Below are 12,453 nucleotides of genomic sequence, written 5' to 3'. Positions count from 1 at the left end.
GCAATTAACAGTGTCTATCTGCTTAAAACAATACCCTAATAAAGAACTTGTTCCCTTAAGTAGGTAAATCCCTCTACCCTTCTGATCTTAACACTGTATATTGCTTAAAAGTTCTTGCTTGGACTGGGGATTTAGCTCAGTGGTTTTGCCGCCTGTTGCACAAGCGCAAGGACCCGAGTTCAATCCTCGGTACCACAAAAAAAAAAGTTCTTGCTTCATAGACCAGAATAAGATAAACTTTGACCCAGAATGTAGTATAGATCAATAGAAAGTCTGAGTTTGTGAGCTATCTCTCCAACCCAAGGGAACCCTGGAAAATGGATGCATGGGTAGTAATAAGCAACCCCTTCCACCCCCTATCCCCCAACCGACACACAAACACATTCACATCTCCAAGGTGATTCTAGAAATGAAAGGGGACTAAGGAGGCAGGCAGTTTGCATTAGACACAGTTTAATCGCCTTCAAATAGATTAAAAGTTCTGGTTTACCCTCCCCCCCCCCACCCTGTCCCCATAAGTCATCCAGACAGGACCCTGCTTAGAAAGAGAAAAACACAGGTGCTCTAGGAAATATAGCCACATATAATACATAAATCTTCTTCCCTGAAATAGTGCAGGTCCTGAGCAGAGCTGACTGGGGGCCACAGCCCACCCCCAGGTAAAGTGGCTCTGTGACTCTGCCGGTGGAAGTGCTGGAAGAGTGGGGCTTGGAGGAAACCCCTGGTGCGGTTACCAATGCCCGAGGTGGGCCGAGGCCTTGGAGTGGGTTACCCGAAGGACAGCAGTGCTGGGCTTTCCCTCACTCAGCCGAGGCTTAATGGAAGTACTGGTTAGCCTTTTTTTTTCCCTTTTTTTTTTCCCCTTTTTCTGTTTTTTTTTTTTTTTTTTTTTTTTTAGGGGCCATGGAGAGAAGAGAGGAGAGGAGGGGAAAGGAAGGAAAGGAGGGAAGGGGAGAAGAGAAGACAGGACAGGAGAGGACAGGAGAGGAGAGGAGAGCCTCTCTGTGCCTTGGTTTCCCCATTTGTGCATTCAGGGCCTTTGAGGGCCTCACACAGGGAGTCTGAGGAGATAGTGTTTAAGTGAGCACTCAGGCTTCCTCTGAGGAAAAGGAACCACCAAAGTGCCAACTTTTATTACTGCCATTCCTGCTCCTAATGGGAGCAAAAGCCAAAAGAAAAAAATTAAAAAGGGGCTAATGAGAGGAGGAGACATGAGGCAGAGAGTGTGAGGGACTATGCTGTTGGCATCTCATCAATTCTTATTGAGAATAGCACGGGTATTAAAGTTTCTGGAGACTATGAGAAATATAAATTGTTATTTCTACTATAACTACTTACATATATCTAGTGAGGAAAGAGTGGGACTTGGGTGTTACAGAGTGGGCAGGGAACAAAGGAGAAGCTATACGAATAAATACAAGTGGTACCTGCCCTATTCCTAAAAGGACTGGCTGGCAACGCTGGCACGTGGTAGCCAGGAGACTCCTCCAACCTCACTTTCCATCCTTGTTAATTCTGAAGGAGGCAAGAAGCCAGTTAGGATGGAGGTCTCTGTGACTACCTCTGGACTCAGGACATACAGCAGCTTGACAGCACTTAAGCCAGCCTCAAGAATATTTAGCTCCAGAATGAGACCAACAATCCCAAGCATGAAGGCTGGGATCTGGAGGGAGGAGAGGAGAGTCCAAGGAGACCCTGTGGCTGAGGCCATGGGAAACCAGCGCCACAGCCTAAGAGACCCATTTATCCAGTTGCCAGAGGTGACTGACTGACTTCTTCTGCTACTGTCTTGAGTCCAGAAATTTAAAAAAAGATTGCAACAAGAAAATGCCAGTGTGCAATTGGGTGACTAAAGACCAAAGAAAAACACCAAAAGGGACAGCTTACTTGCTCTCTGTCTCAAGTTTATCTTCTCCCCTGGAATTTCTCATAGCCCTAATTAAACACAAACAAAAGTCTCTTCCGTAGATAAGCTACTTCTCTGCTTCAGCTGCCTCCTGTGGTGGCTCTGGGGGCTCTGGAGGTGGCATCTCTTCCGGAGTGCTAGTGTCCTCTGGAATCTCACTGGAGTTCAGCTGTTCTGTTGGGACCTAAGAAAAAAGAGATATCAAATTCAACACAAAGCTCCCTCTAAAATTTAAATGCAGATAATCCACAGACACTGAATTCTTCCTCTGAAGCCCTTGACCACATTGATGCTACAGATCTGCAGCTACCATCACCAAACTCAGACCCAAGACCATATCATCTTCTCAACAGAATGCAGCTGAAACATATTTAGTGCTATCCTTCACTGTTGTTGTGGACAGATGTTTCGATTATTATTCATGGTAATAATAATAGGGACCACAAATAATTAAACAGCCCCCCCCTTTACAACAGAATGCTATACTTGTCTAATGGTTCTCAACCCTATTTTTGCCCTAACACATACATGACTCACTAGAATAGTGGTTCCAAACCAAAGAAGGTGGGGTATCAAATAGTTTAACAATGGTCTCTAAGTGACTCAAAAATTCCATCATTTCCCACACTTAACGAGAATCACTAACCTAGACTATTGTGATTTGGGACTAGACTCATCAGAAAAATGATACTGAAAATGATGACAATGACATATAAATGTGTGTTTGCCATACTTTAAAAAGAAACTTTAAAATTTAGGAAAGACAAGTAGAGAACAACAAAAAGTATTCATATAAAAACAGGATTCTATGGCTGGGGATTTAGCTCAGTGGTTCTTGCCACCTCCTCGCAAGCACAAGGTCCCAAGTTCGATCCCCAGCACCAAAAACAAAACAAAACAGGATTCTATTAAAAAACAAAGTTTAAACCTACTAAAAATCTATTAGAGCCAGACCTGTAACCCCAGCATTTAGGAGGCTGAGGCAGGAGGATTGCTGCAAGTTCCAGGGAAGCCTGGCTACACAATGAGTTCAAGGCCAGCCTGAACTACATAGTGAGACCCTGTCTCAGAAAAAAATATCTATTAGAACCAATAAACAAGTTCACCAAGGTTTCAGGATATGAGATTAATATACAAAGATCAATTGTGTTTCTATATACTCCTACCCAAAAAAATCCAAAAATGAAATTAGGAAAATAATTTCATTTACAATAACATTAAAAATAATAAAATGCTTATGAATAAAGGTAACAAAAAAGTATAAAACATATTTTAAAAACAAAGTATTTTTTCAAAAAATAAAAAAGACCCAAATGTCAGGGACCGCCCTATTGATTATGCTCAAAGCAGGCTGTGAGAAGTACAGGCCATAAGGAGTTAACCCCACAACTGGCATGTTTGTAGAATGAGCCTGGCCAAAGCCTACAGTGCCTACAGTGCTGAGGTCAGAGTGACTCTTACCCAAATTCCATTCCCAGCATTAAAACCTTCTTTACTAAAAAGACAAGGTAAATTATTAACCACAATCTATATTTTGTCTGTTCTGTTTCTAATTCAAGAATGCTTTGTCTCTTCCTTTACAAGCCTTCCTTGCATCAGCAATGTATCCATAGCAACTCCACATAGCCCCTTTACTCTGACCTAATGTCACCAATAAATATCAACAGCTTTGGCTGGCCAGGGTCTTTGCTGCTTAGCATTGGCCATCCTGGCTCCCCTCTTTTCTCTTTAACTCTGTCTCTGTGCCTTTCTTCTTGCCTTGTGTTGTAGCACCAAGCAGGAGACTGGGACCCGCAACAGGAGTCTCAATACCCAAATAAGTAAAAATATTGCTCGTGTTAATTACTTGAAAATTTTAATCTTATAACTTAATCATGTTAGGATGGTAATATCCCCCGAATTGATCTATAGATCCAATGTACTCCTCTATCAAAATTTCAGCTAGTTTCTTTGTATAAACTGATAATATGATCCCAGTATTCATATGGAAATTTAAAGAACCTACAATAGCCAAAACAATCATGCAAAAGAAGAATAAAGCTTAAGAATTCATATTTTGTAATTTTGAAATTTACTACAATGCTGAAGTAAACAAGACAGTGTGTATAGGCATAAGAATAGACATATTGATCAACACAAAAACTGAGTCAAGAAACAAATTGTAACATATATAATCAATTAATTTTCAACAAAGGTGCCAAGACAATTCTATGGACAAAAGGATAGTCTGTTCAACAAATGGTTCAAAGGCAACTAGATATCCACAAACAAAAGAAAGAACGTGGACCGCATACCTCACACTATATATAAAAATTAATTCAAAATGGATCAAAGATATAAATGTAAGAGCCGAAACTATAAAACTCTTACAAGAAAATAGAGGCACAGATCTTCATGACCTTGGATTCAGCAAGGGTTTCTTAGATGTGGTACCACAAGCACAAGCAACAAAAGAAAAACCAAATAAATCAGACTACATCAAAATTTAAAACGTTTGGGCTGCAAAGGATACCATCTAGAAAGTGAGAAGACAACCCACAGAATTGGAGAAAATGTTTGCAAATCATGTATCTGGTAAGGGACTTGCATACAAATCACAAAAAGAACTCATGAAACTCAACAATGAAAAGATAAATAACTCCACTTTAAAAATGCACAAAGGATTTGAATGAACACTTCTCCAAAGAAGATATACAAAGGGCCAATACACACATAGAAAGATGCACAACATCATCAGTCATTAGAGAAATGCAAATCAAAACCACAATAAGATACTACTTCACACCAAGATAGATAAAATCAAAATGTCAGATAATAAGTGTTGCCAGGGATGTAGAGAAGCTGAAACACACACTGCTAGTGGTGATATATAATAGTATAGTTACTTTGGAAATCAGTCCAGTAGCTCCTCAAAAGGTTAAACATAGGAGTTACCGTATGACCCAGTAATTTCATTCCCATATATATATCCAAAAGAAATTAAAGCATATGTCCATGCAGAAACTTGTACATGAATGTTCATAGCAGCATTGCTTATAAAAATCAAAGGCTGCAAACAAACGTCCATCAACTGAGGAATAAATAAAATATGGTACATGTTCATATAATCCAATATTATTCAGCCATATAAAGGAATGAAGTACTACTAAATGCTATGATATACATGAACATTTAAAATGTCATGCTAAGTGAAAAAAGCCAATCACAAAATACCACATATTGTATAATTCCATTTACATGAAATGTATAAAAGAGGAAAATCTGTAACAAACCAAAGTAGATTAGTGGTTGTCTAGGGATGGAACTGAAGGAGTCAGGGAGAAAGGAAGAGTGACTGCTAATGGGTACAAGGTTCTTGAGGGGGAGGGTAATAAAATACTTTTAAATTAATTGTTGTGATGATTGTACAACTCAGTGAATATACTATACCAAGGAATTGTTTTAAACATGGATTCTATGGTATGTGAATATCTCAATAAAGTTCTTTAAAAAGAGAGTTCAAATAATAATTTTGGAGCATATTTTATAAACTATATCTTGAACAGGACAGCTGGGAGAATTTCCACAACATCTACATATTCCAGCGAAGAAGCCTCCTTCCATCAAGGTGACCACATCACTAACTCCAACATGGTCCCCTGAACCCATCTTTGTTTCTCTAACATTTTATGCACCCCTTATCAAGGCACTTTTCACAACACTGAACAATGGCCCGTCTTCTTGTCCATCATCCCCACTAGACAATGAGCTCCTTATGAGTAGAGGCATTATATGCCTTGTTCACTGGTATATCCCCAGCACCCAGCACTGTGGCTGGCACAGAATAGCTGCTCAAAAATGTATGTCAAAAAATGAGTAAATCTTAGCCTACCCCAAGGGCATAAAGAGTTCAGGGCAATGTCAGGGCAAAAGCAGAGGGAGGAAAGCTAGGGAGATTAGGATAAAAAAATTGCCCAATTATACTGTTAAGCTGTAAAGGAGTCTACACACTGTCTGGCACCCACTCAGCCATAGGTCAGGAACACTTACTGGGCTCTGTGGCAAGAGGCTACTACTGGTCTCTTGAGTACTGGGAGGTCGACTTCCACTTTCTTCCAGTGGCAAAATACCCCTTCGATCCAGCACACTAAAGAAGACAGGAAAAATCATCAAAGATTTGGCATTCATTGCTCCACCCACCCAAGCCCACTGAAACTTGCTGTGTATATTAGAAAACATAAACCTGTCTTTTGGCAATCCAGCCTGGTCCCAGTACATGCTTCCTATCTTCTATTCACTTTTTCTTCCACAAGCCAGTGAATGCCACATTAATCCAGGAACAAAAATATGAAATAAGAATGAAAGTTTATCCTTTCAAAATAATCAGCCCAAGGTCGATGGCTCATGTAGAAATGGTACCACATGACAACCCCTAAAAAGACCTATTTGACTCCAAGGGGCCACATTCAGAAGAATGGATCAGACTAGGTAATAGGACAAGGCTGAATCTCTCATCCCAAGTCCCAGCACCTCCTAGTCCCTTGAGTACCTGGGGGGCAAAGGGCCACACAGCACTTCACAGCAGTTCTTCACAATGTTGCCATGGCTGTAGGGATTTTGGACACGATTCTTCCCTGTCCATGATCCTTTGATCTGAAAATTAAAAGCCAAAGCTTACATTAACAATCATGCTGAAGAAATACACGCAGCATAGGATAATGTGAAATTTCAGGAGGTTGATGGGTGGCAGTAGATGCACAACAGCATGAATACACTAAATACCACAGAACTGCACATTTAAAAATGGTTAAACTGCCACATCTTATATTGTATATACAGTATTTTATCACAACAAAATATATAGACAAAGAAATATTCACAAAACACAGCAGAGTAGATTAATTAATGATATGTATTATCTTTATTTAAAAATATGTAATGTAGCATAGAGGTTCCTCAAAGAACTAAAAATAAAACTACCATATGATCCAGCTATACCACTCATTGACATATTCCCAAAGGAAATTAAAGTTGACATACTATAGAAATACCTGCATATTCATGTTTACTATGGTACAATTCACAATAGCAACAATTTGAGCCAGCCTTGGTGGCCATGAATAGATGAATGGATGAATAATGTGGCATATATATACCACGGAGTATTATTTATCCAACGAGAACAAAAGCACATCATTTGCAAGAAAATGAATGGAACTGTTATGCAAAATAAGCCAGATTCAAAAAGAGAAGTATTGTATATTTTCTCTAATATGTGGAGCCTAAAAACAAAAGACAAATATAATACAAAAATAGAAGTAGTACTAATTATTAGACAAGAGGGAGGAAATAAGAGGGGTTATAAGGGAAAATAATGGGAGGATGATCATGATCAAAATATGTTATATGCATGTATGAACTTTTTTTTAATTTAAAAAAGATTGAAAGCCTCCCCTAAAATATATAATACATATATAAACAAACACGAGAACAAGTTTAAACCAGCCTAGAAGACTATAAATCATACATTAACAAAGGTACTATCAGAAGGTAAAGCTACAGGGATTTATTTTCTGGTTTTTGCTCATCTGTATTTTCTACAGTGAATGCATAACAACTGATAACTTTTTTTTGGTACCAGGGATCGAACTTGGGTCCTTGCGCTTGCCTAGTAGGTGGCGTTGATAGTTTTTTTAAAGCAAGGATTTATTCAGGGCAACTGTTTCTATTCTACATGTAGACCTTTCACGCAGCCTTTAAGGACCTATGAAGAATTAAAGACCTTATATTTACCCAACTTTTCAACCTGTCCTTCCTAATGCCCTACAGGCATCTAGCTTCACTAAAAAGCAGTTTTCCTTTTCTTCCACGCAGTGCTTTCAACAATCTCTCATATCAGGCTGCTGCTTGTCTGAACCTTCTGGGCTCTGGAGACCCAGGCCTCTGGCACATAACGAGAGAATAGGCTTTTGGGAGAAGAATATGTAGTGAGAAGAGAAAGGTGACTCACGTCTTCATTGGTTGTCTGGTTGAGAGCCACGAGGAAAGTGTGAAATCCAGTCAGTCCCACGACGGACCAGAGTGTGAAGAAGCAAATGAGGACTTCTAGAACAGTGGGGGTAGGTTAAGGAATGTTGAAGAAGCCATACCAGGGGACTTGATTTCTCAGTCCATATTCATGGCTCCAGTCAAGCCATCTTTATCTCTTGGAAGGATTGTTATAAAAAGCCAAATATCTATATATAACAATACATAAATTCTAAAATAGATCCTTTATGAAAGGTAAAGGATTGTTTATTCAGTATAAATAAATCTCTAGCATCTCTAGTGTATTTAAGTGTTTGTCTATTTATTCATCATTAGCACTTTGAAGGTGACATTTAAAAGGGGGTCAAACTAAACAATGCTGGCCCATCACTGACAATGGAAATTCCATGAAAAATAAAGTTTATAAATAAAAAATAATGGGAAAATAGAATATAGTTAATAGAAATATTGCCAGGAGTGGTGGCACACGAATCCTAGCACTCGGGAAGCTGAGGCAAGAGGACCGTTGCGAGTTCGAGACCAGCCTAGGCTACATAGAGAGTTCAAGGCCAGTCTGAACCACATAGTGAGGCCTTGTCTCAAAAAAAAAATTCCAGGTAATAAAAAAAACTTCAGAAATGAAGCCACTATACAAAATAAGCCTTAGGGAGAACAGGAAGGAGGGGCTTCCAGTAAATGATGCACAAGGTATAGTGAGGCAAGGTATAGCTGCCCACTAGAGGAGATAAGGATGAACCTGGGAGAAAGATTTTGGAGGGAGGCAGCTGAAAAAGCGGTAAGAGAAAGATCTCCCTTTAAGCCCTGGCCCTCTTCCATTTTGGCTGCCATCACTAAGACTAGACTCTTTAATTTTAAGCTTTGGCATACTCTGATGTCTGAAAAACTAGGTGGTGGGAGAACTGCAGGGAGAAAACATGCTGGAAAGTAGTTTAAGAAGACTTCACAGGGACATACTGCCAGGGGAGGATATGTTCCAGGAGTTTCTTTCAACGTCTCCAGGAAGCCAATTTTCAAGGATTCTGTGAAATTGGGAGGAGGAGTAGAGAGAAAAATTAGTGACTTTAGTCAAAACTACAAAGTGTCCTACTGCCTACTCGCTTCTTTTCCTCCCTATCCTGTGTTCTACACTGGCAGAACAGAAGCTGTCACTCGCAAAGGTGAAGAGTCTCACCCCCAAGCTGGCAAGCTAGTGATTGAAGAATTCACATTTCCAATACCAGGCAGAAGCCAAGCACTGGGCACCCTTCCATTTTCCCAACCCCAAATATGGGTATGTAGGGGGATAGTAATAGAGGAAAGAAATCAGAAATGGTCAAGAAAAATCCTCTCTCCTCACCTGTGTGCCTCCCTTGTGCAAAATCCAACTCAGAGCTCCTCTCTTCCTAGGAGGTTGTCTTGATCAAGACCACCCCTTAACTTTGCATGGAACACGGGCCAGGAATTTAGCTCAGTGGCACTGTGCCTGCCTTGCAAGTACAAGGCCCCCAGTTCAGTCCCCGGTACCAAGAAAAAAAAAACTCTGAATGCAACTTGCCCTTCAATTGTTGGAATGTATATGTGTGCTGTGTGGTGTGTGCACATGCACACAGTACACAGATGTGTACTTCCTATCTTCCAAGTAAATCACAGCTTCTACATGTAATTTCTTGGTAAAATCCCCTACACTACCTAGCATAAAGCAGGTCTTTCAAGCAGAAGAGAGGCTGCACAGAGCCAAAAAAAATCCCCAACATTTGGAATCACCTCAGAAAGCCCCAGTACTCTGAATGAGGGCCAGTAATTACGGCCCTCCACACACACACAGAGGGCCAGAGAAAAGGCCAACACACTCAGTAAATACCTACTGGTAGCAAAGTGAGGTTTGTACCCCAGCTCAAGAGCAAATAGTAGTGCTTTTAACCTTCTTGAGGTGCCTTCAACAATGGACTAAAGTCTCACCAGAAACCTAACCTCAAGCTCTCTTCAGGTCTTCCCCCACCTTGCCCCACTCCACTCCAGTAACAGACACTGCCCTGCATACTTACTCAGGGCCACATAGACGATGTTGAAGGCAAATACATAAATTGTGAGGAGGGAGAGAGAAAGGATGAAGAGGTAGAAGTAGCGGTAGTTCCTCTTTCCAACACAGTTCCCCACCCAGGGGCAGTGATGGTCGAAGCGCTCTGTGGGAGAAAGAAAGAATCCAATGCCAAAGCCTCCAGAACAAGAGCAACCCACCAGCCAGATAACCCTAATCCAAAGACCCCAGGGTCAGCACCTACTTTGGTTGTAAAAAAATATGTATGAGTTTCTATTCTTTTTTCAAAATGTTTCTTAGTCATCTCATTTGATCCCCATAATCACCTTGGAAGTTAAGCAAAAAGATACTTTTTTTTGAGACAGGGTCTCACATAGTTCAGGCTGGCCCTGGACTCACTACATAGCCCATTCTGACCTCAAACTCACAGCAATCCTCCTGCCTCAGCCTCCCAAGTGCTAGGATTACAGGCATGTGCCACCATAACTGGCTCTATGAACTTTAAAAAATGATTTTGCATGTGATAAAAATACTTGAAAGAAAATTAAGGGCCGGGCATAGTGGTGCATGCCTGTAATCCCTGCACTAGGGAGGCTGAGGCAGGAAGATCACTGTGAGTTCAAGGCCAGACTGGGCTACATAGTGAGAAGGAAGGAAGGGAGGGAGGGAGGGAGGGAGGGAGGCAGGAAGGCAGGCAGGCAGGCAAGGCAGGCAATTAAAGAGGAAAAATAATGACAATGCATATAAATTTGTACCTAACTATATGAAAAGTTCTTACAAAGCAATACGAAAATACATATACTTCTGCAAGAAAGTTGTCAAAGGTTACTTGAAATTTACTGAAGGTAGGTTTTAAATATCCTCACCAGACACACACAGACACACACAGAAACACACAGACACACACACTCAAAATGGTTATATGTATAATGTGTTGCTAATTTTATTGTGGTAATCAAATCATCACACTGTAGTCATTTATTTATTTATTTATTAATTTATTTATGGTACCGCGGATCGAACTCAGGACCTTGCACTTACCAGGCAGGCACAGTGCCACATCCCTGGCCATGTAGTCTTTTAATATATAAAATTTTTGTCAATTTTACCTCACTATCACTGGAAATAAAAATAAAATATCTACATAAAACAAAAAAGAAAATAGTACAAAATAGTTAATAAACACCATGTAAACAAATATTTTTTCAGATTTATTAATTCAGTGCAATATTAATAAAAAAATAAGATATCTTTTGTCTATCAAAATAAGAATATAAATAATCATATCCAATGCTAGAAAGAATAGGGTAAAATGGACACTGTAATATATTGCTTATGGGAGTATAAACTGAGAGAAACCCCCAGAAAGCAATATGGCAGTACTTATTAAAAGCCTTAATAAAACTGATACCCTTTTAGCAGAATAAATCCATTTTCTGTAATTTCTCATAGGGAAATAGAGATATGCCCAGAAATTTAATAGTTTTTTATTGAAAATTATATTGTGATAAAATATCAATAAAATAATTTGCCATTTTAAACATTTTAATTGTACCACTCAGTGGCATTACTTACTTTCATGTTATACAACCATATTACTATCTATTTTCAGGACCTTTTCATTACCCCAAATAGAAATATTGTACCCATTAAGCAGTAATTTTCCACTTTCCCCTTCCCCCACCACCTGGCAATTTGTTTATATGAATTCACCTATTGTAAATATTTCATTTAAGTACAGTGGTACCTTGGTTCATGACCTCAATTCTCTCTAGGATTCTGGTCGCAGAACAAACTGGAAGAGAACCAAATCAAATTTCCCCACAAAGTCAACACTGAACCTAACCATTGAATTTGATTCAGTTCTCTTCCAACTCAGTTTACGACCGGAATCATAGAAAGAATCAAGTTCATGAACCAAGGTACCATCATATAGTCATACGATATTTGTCCTTTTGTGTGTGGCTTCTTTCACATAGTATGTTTTCAAGGTCCATGTTATAACATAACTACATGTTGTAATTCTTTTTTATGACTGAACTATAATCCATTCTATGCATATGGAATACTACATTTTGTTTATCTGACCATGTATTGATGGACACTTGGGTTGTTTCTATCTTCTGGCTACTATGAATAATGAGGCTATGAACATCTATGTACAAATATATTTTGAGTCACTGTTTGTAATTCTTCCCAGACTCCAAAACTGTGAGACAATAAATTTCTGCCGTTTAAAACCACCTGGACTATGGTATTTTATTATAGTAGCCTGAGCAGATTAATACAGGTATAAATATATACTCAAGAGCAGAATGGCTGAGTCATATGGCAGTTCTGCAACCAGCAGGCAAAATGCAACTTTCAGAAGTTAGATTTCTTTTCTCTAGAGACAAGCAGCTTCTCCAAACTTGCTCAGGCCTAGAGCAGTATGACCACCACCCCGTCCTCTCTTCAGATGCTGGCCCCACGAAGTCAAACTCCAGTTTTGTTTCCACAGGGA

At 39.6% G+C, this 12,453-nt stretch overlaps 1 protein-coding gene across 3 annotated transcripts in view; it reads right to left on the bottom strand.

Moving 5' to 3' along the window:
• Window positions 1-436: 436 nt before the first annotated feature.
• Zdhhc9 (zDHHC palmitoyltransferase 9) overlaps window positions 437-12,453 on the bottom strand; it is a 33,392-nt gene continuing 21,375 nt past the window's right edge. The window contains exons 5-10 of one of the 3 annotated variants that reach the window (XM_004860042.3): window positions 9,958-10,095; window positions 8,904-8,952; window positions 7,896-7,998; window positions 6,435-6,538; window positions 5,936-6,032; window positions 437-2,090 (exon numbers count right to left, since the gene is read on the bottom strand). In XM_004860042.3, coding sequence (XP_004860099.1) covers window positions 1,974-2,090; window positions 5,936-6,032; window positions 6,435-6,538; window positions 7,896-7,998; window positions 8,904-8,952; window positions 9,958-10,095 — 608 coding nt within the window. In that variant the 3' untranslated portion in view covers window positions 437-1,973. The remainder of the gene's footprint in view (window positions 2,091-5,935; window positions 6,033-6,434; window positions 6,539-7,895; window positions 7,999-8,903; window positions 8,953-9,957; window positions 10,096-12,453) is intronic. The other 2 variants (XM_004860043.3, XM_087199844.1) reach the window with 2 other exon arrangements.

The sequence above is a fragment of the Heterocephalus glaber genome, unplaced genomic scaffold (assembly GCF_053883595.1).
Source record: "Heterocephalus glaber isolate CG9 unplaced genomic scaffold, H.glaber_assembly_v1.0 deba00001729, whole genome shotgun sequence".
NCBI classification, from domain to species: domain Eukaryota; kingdom Metazoa; phylum Chordata; class Mammalia; order Rodentia; family Bathyergidae; genus Heterocephalus; species Heterocephalus glaber.
This window is presented reverse-complemented; position numbering and strand designations above follow the sequence as displayed.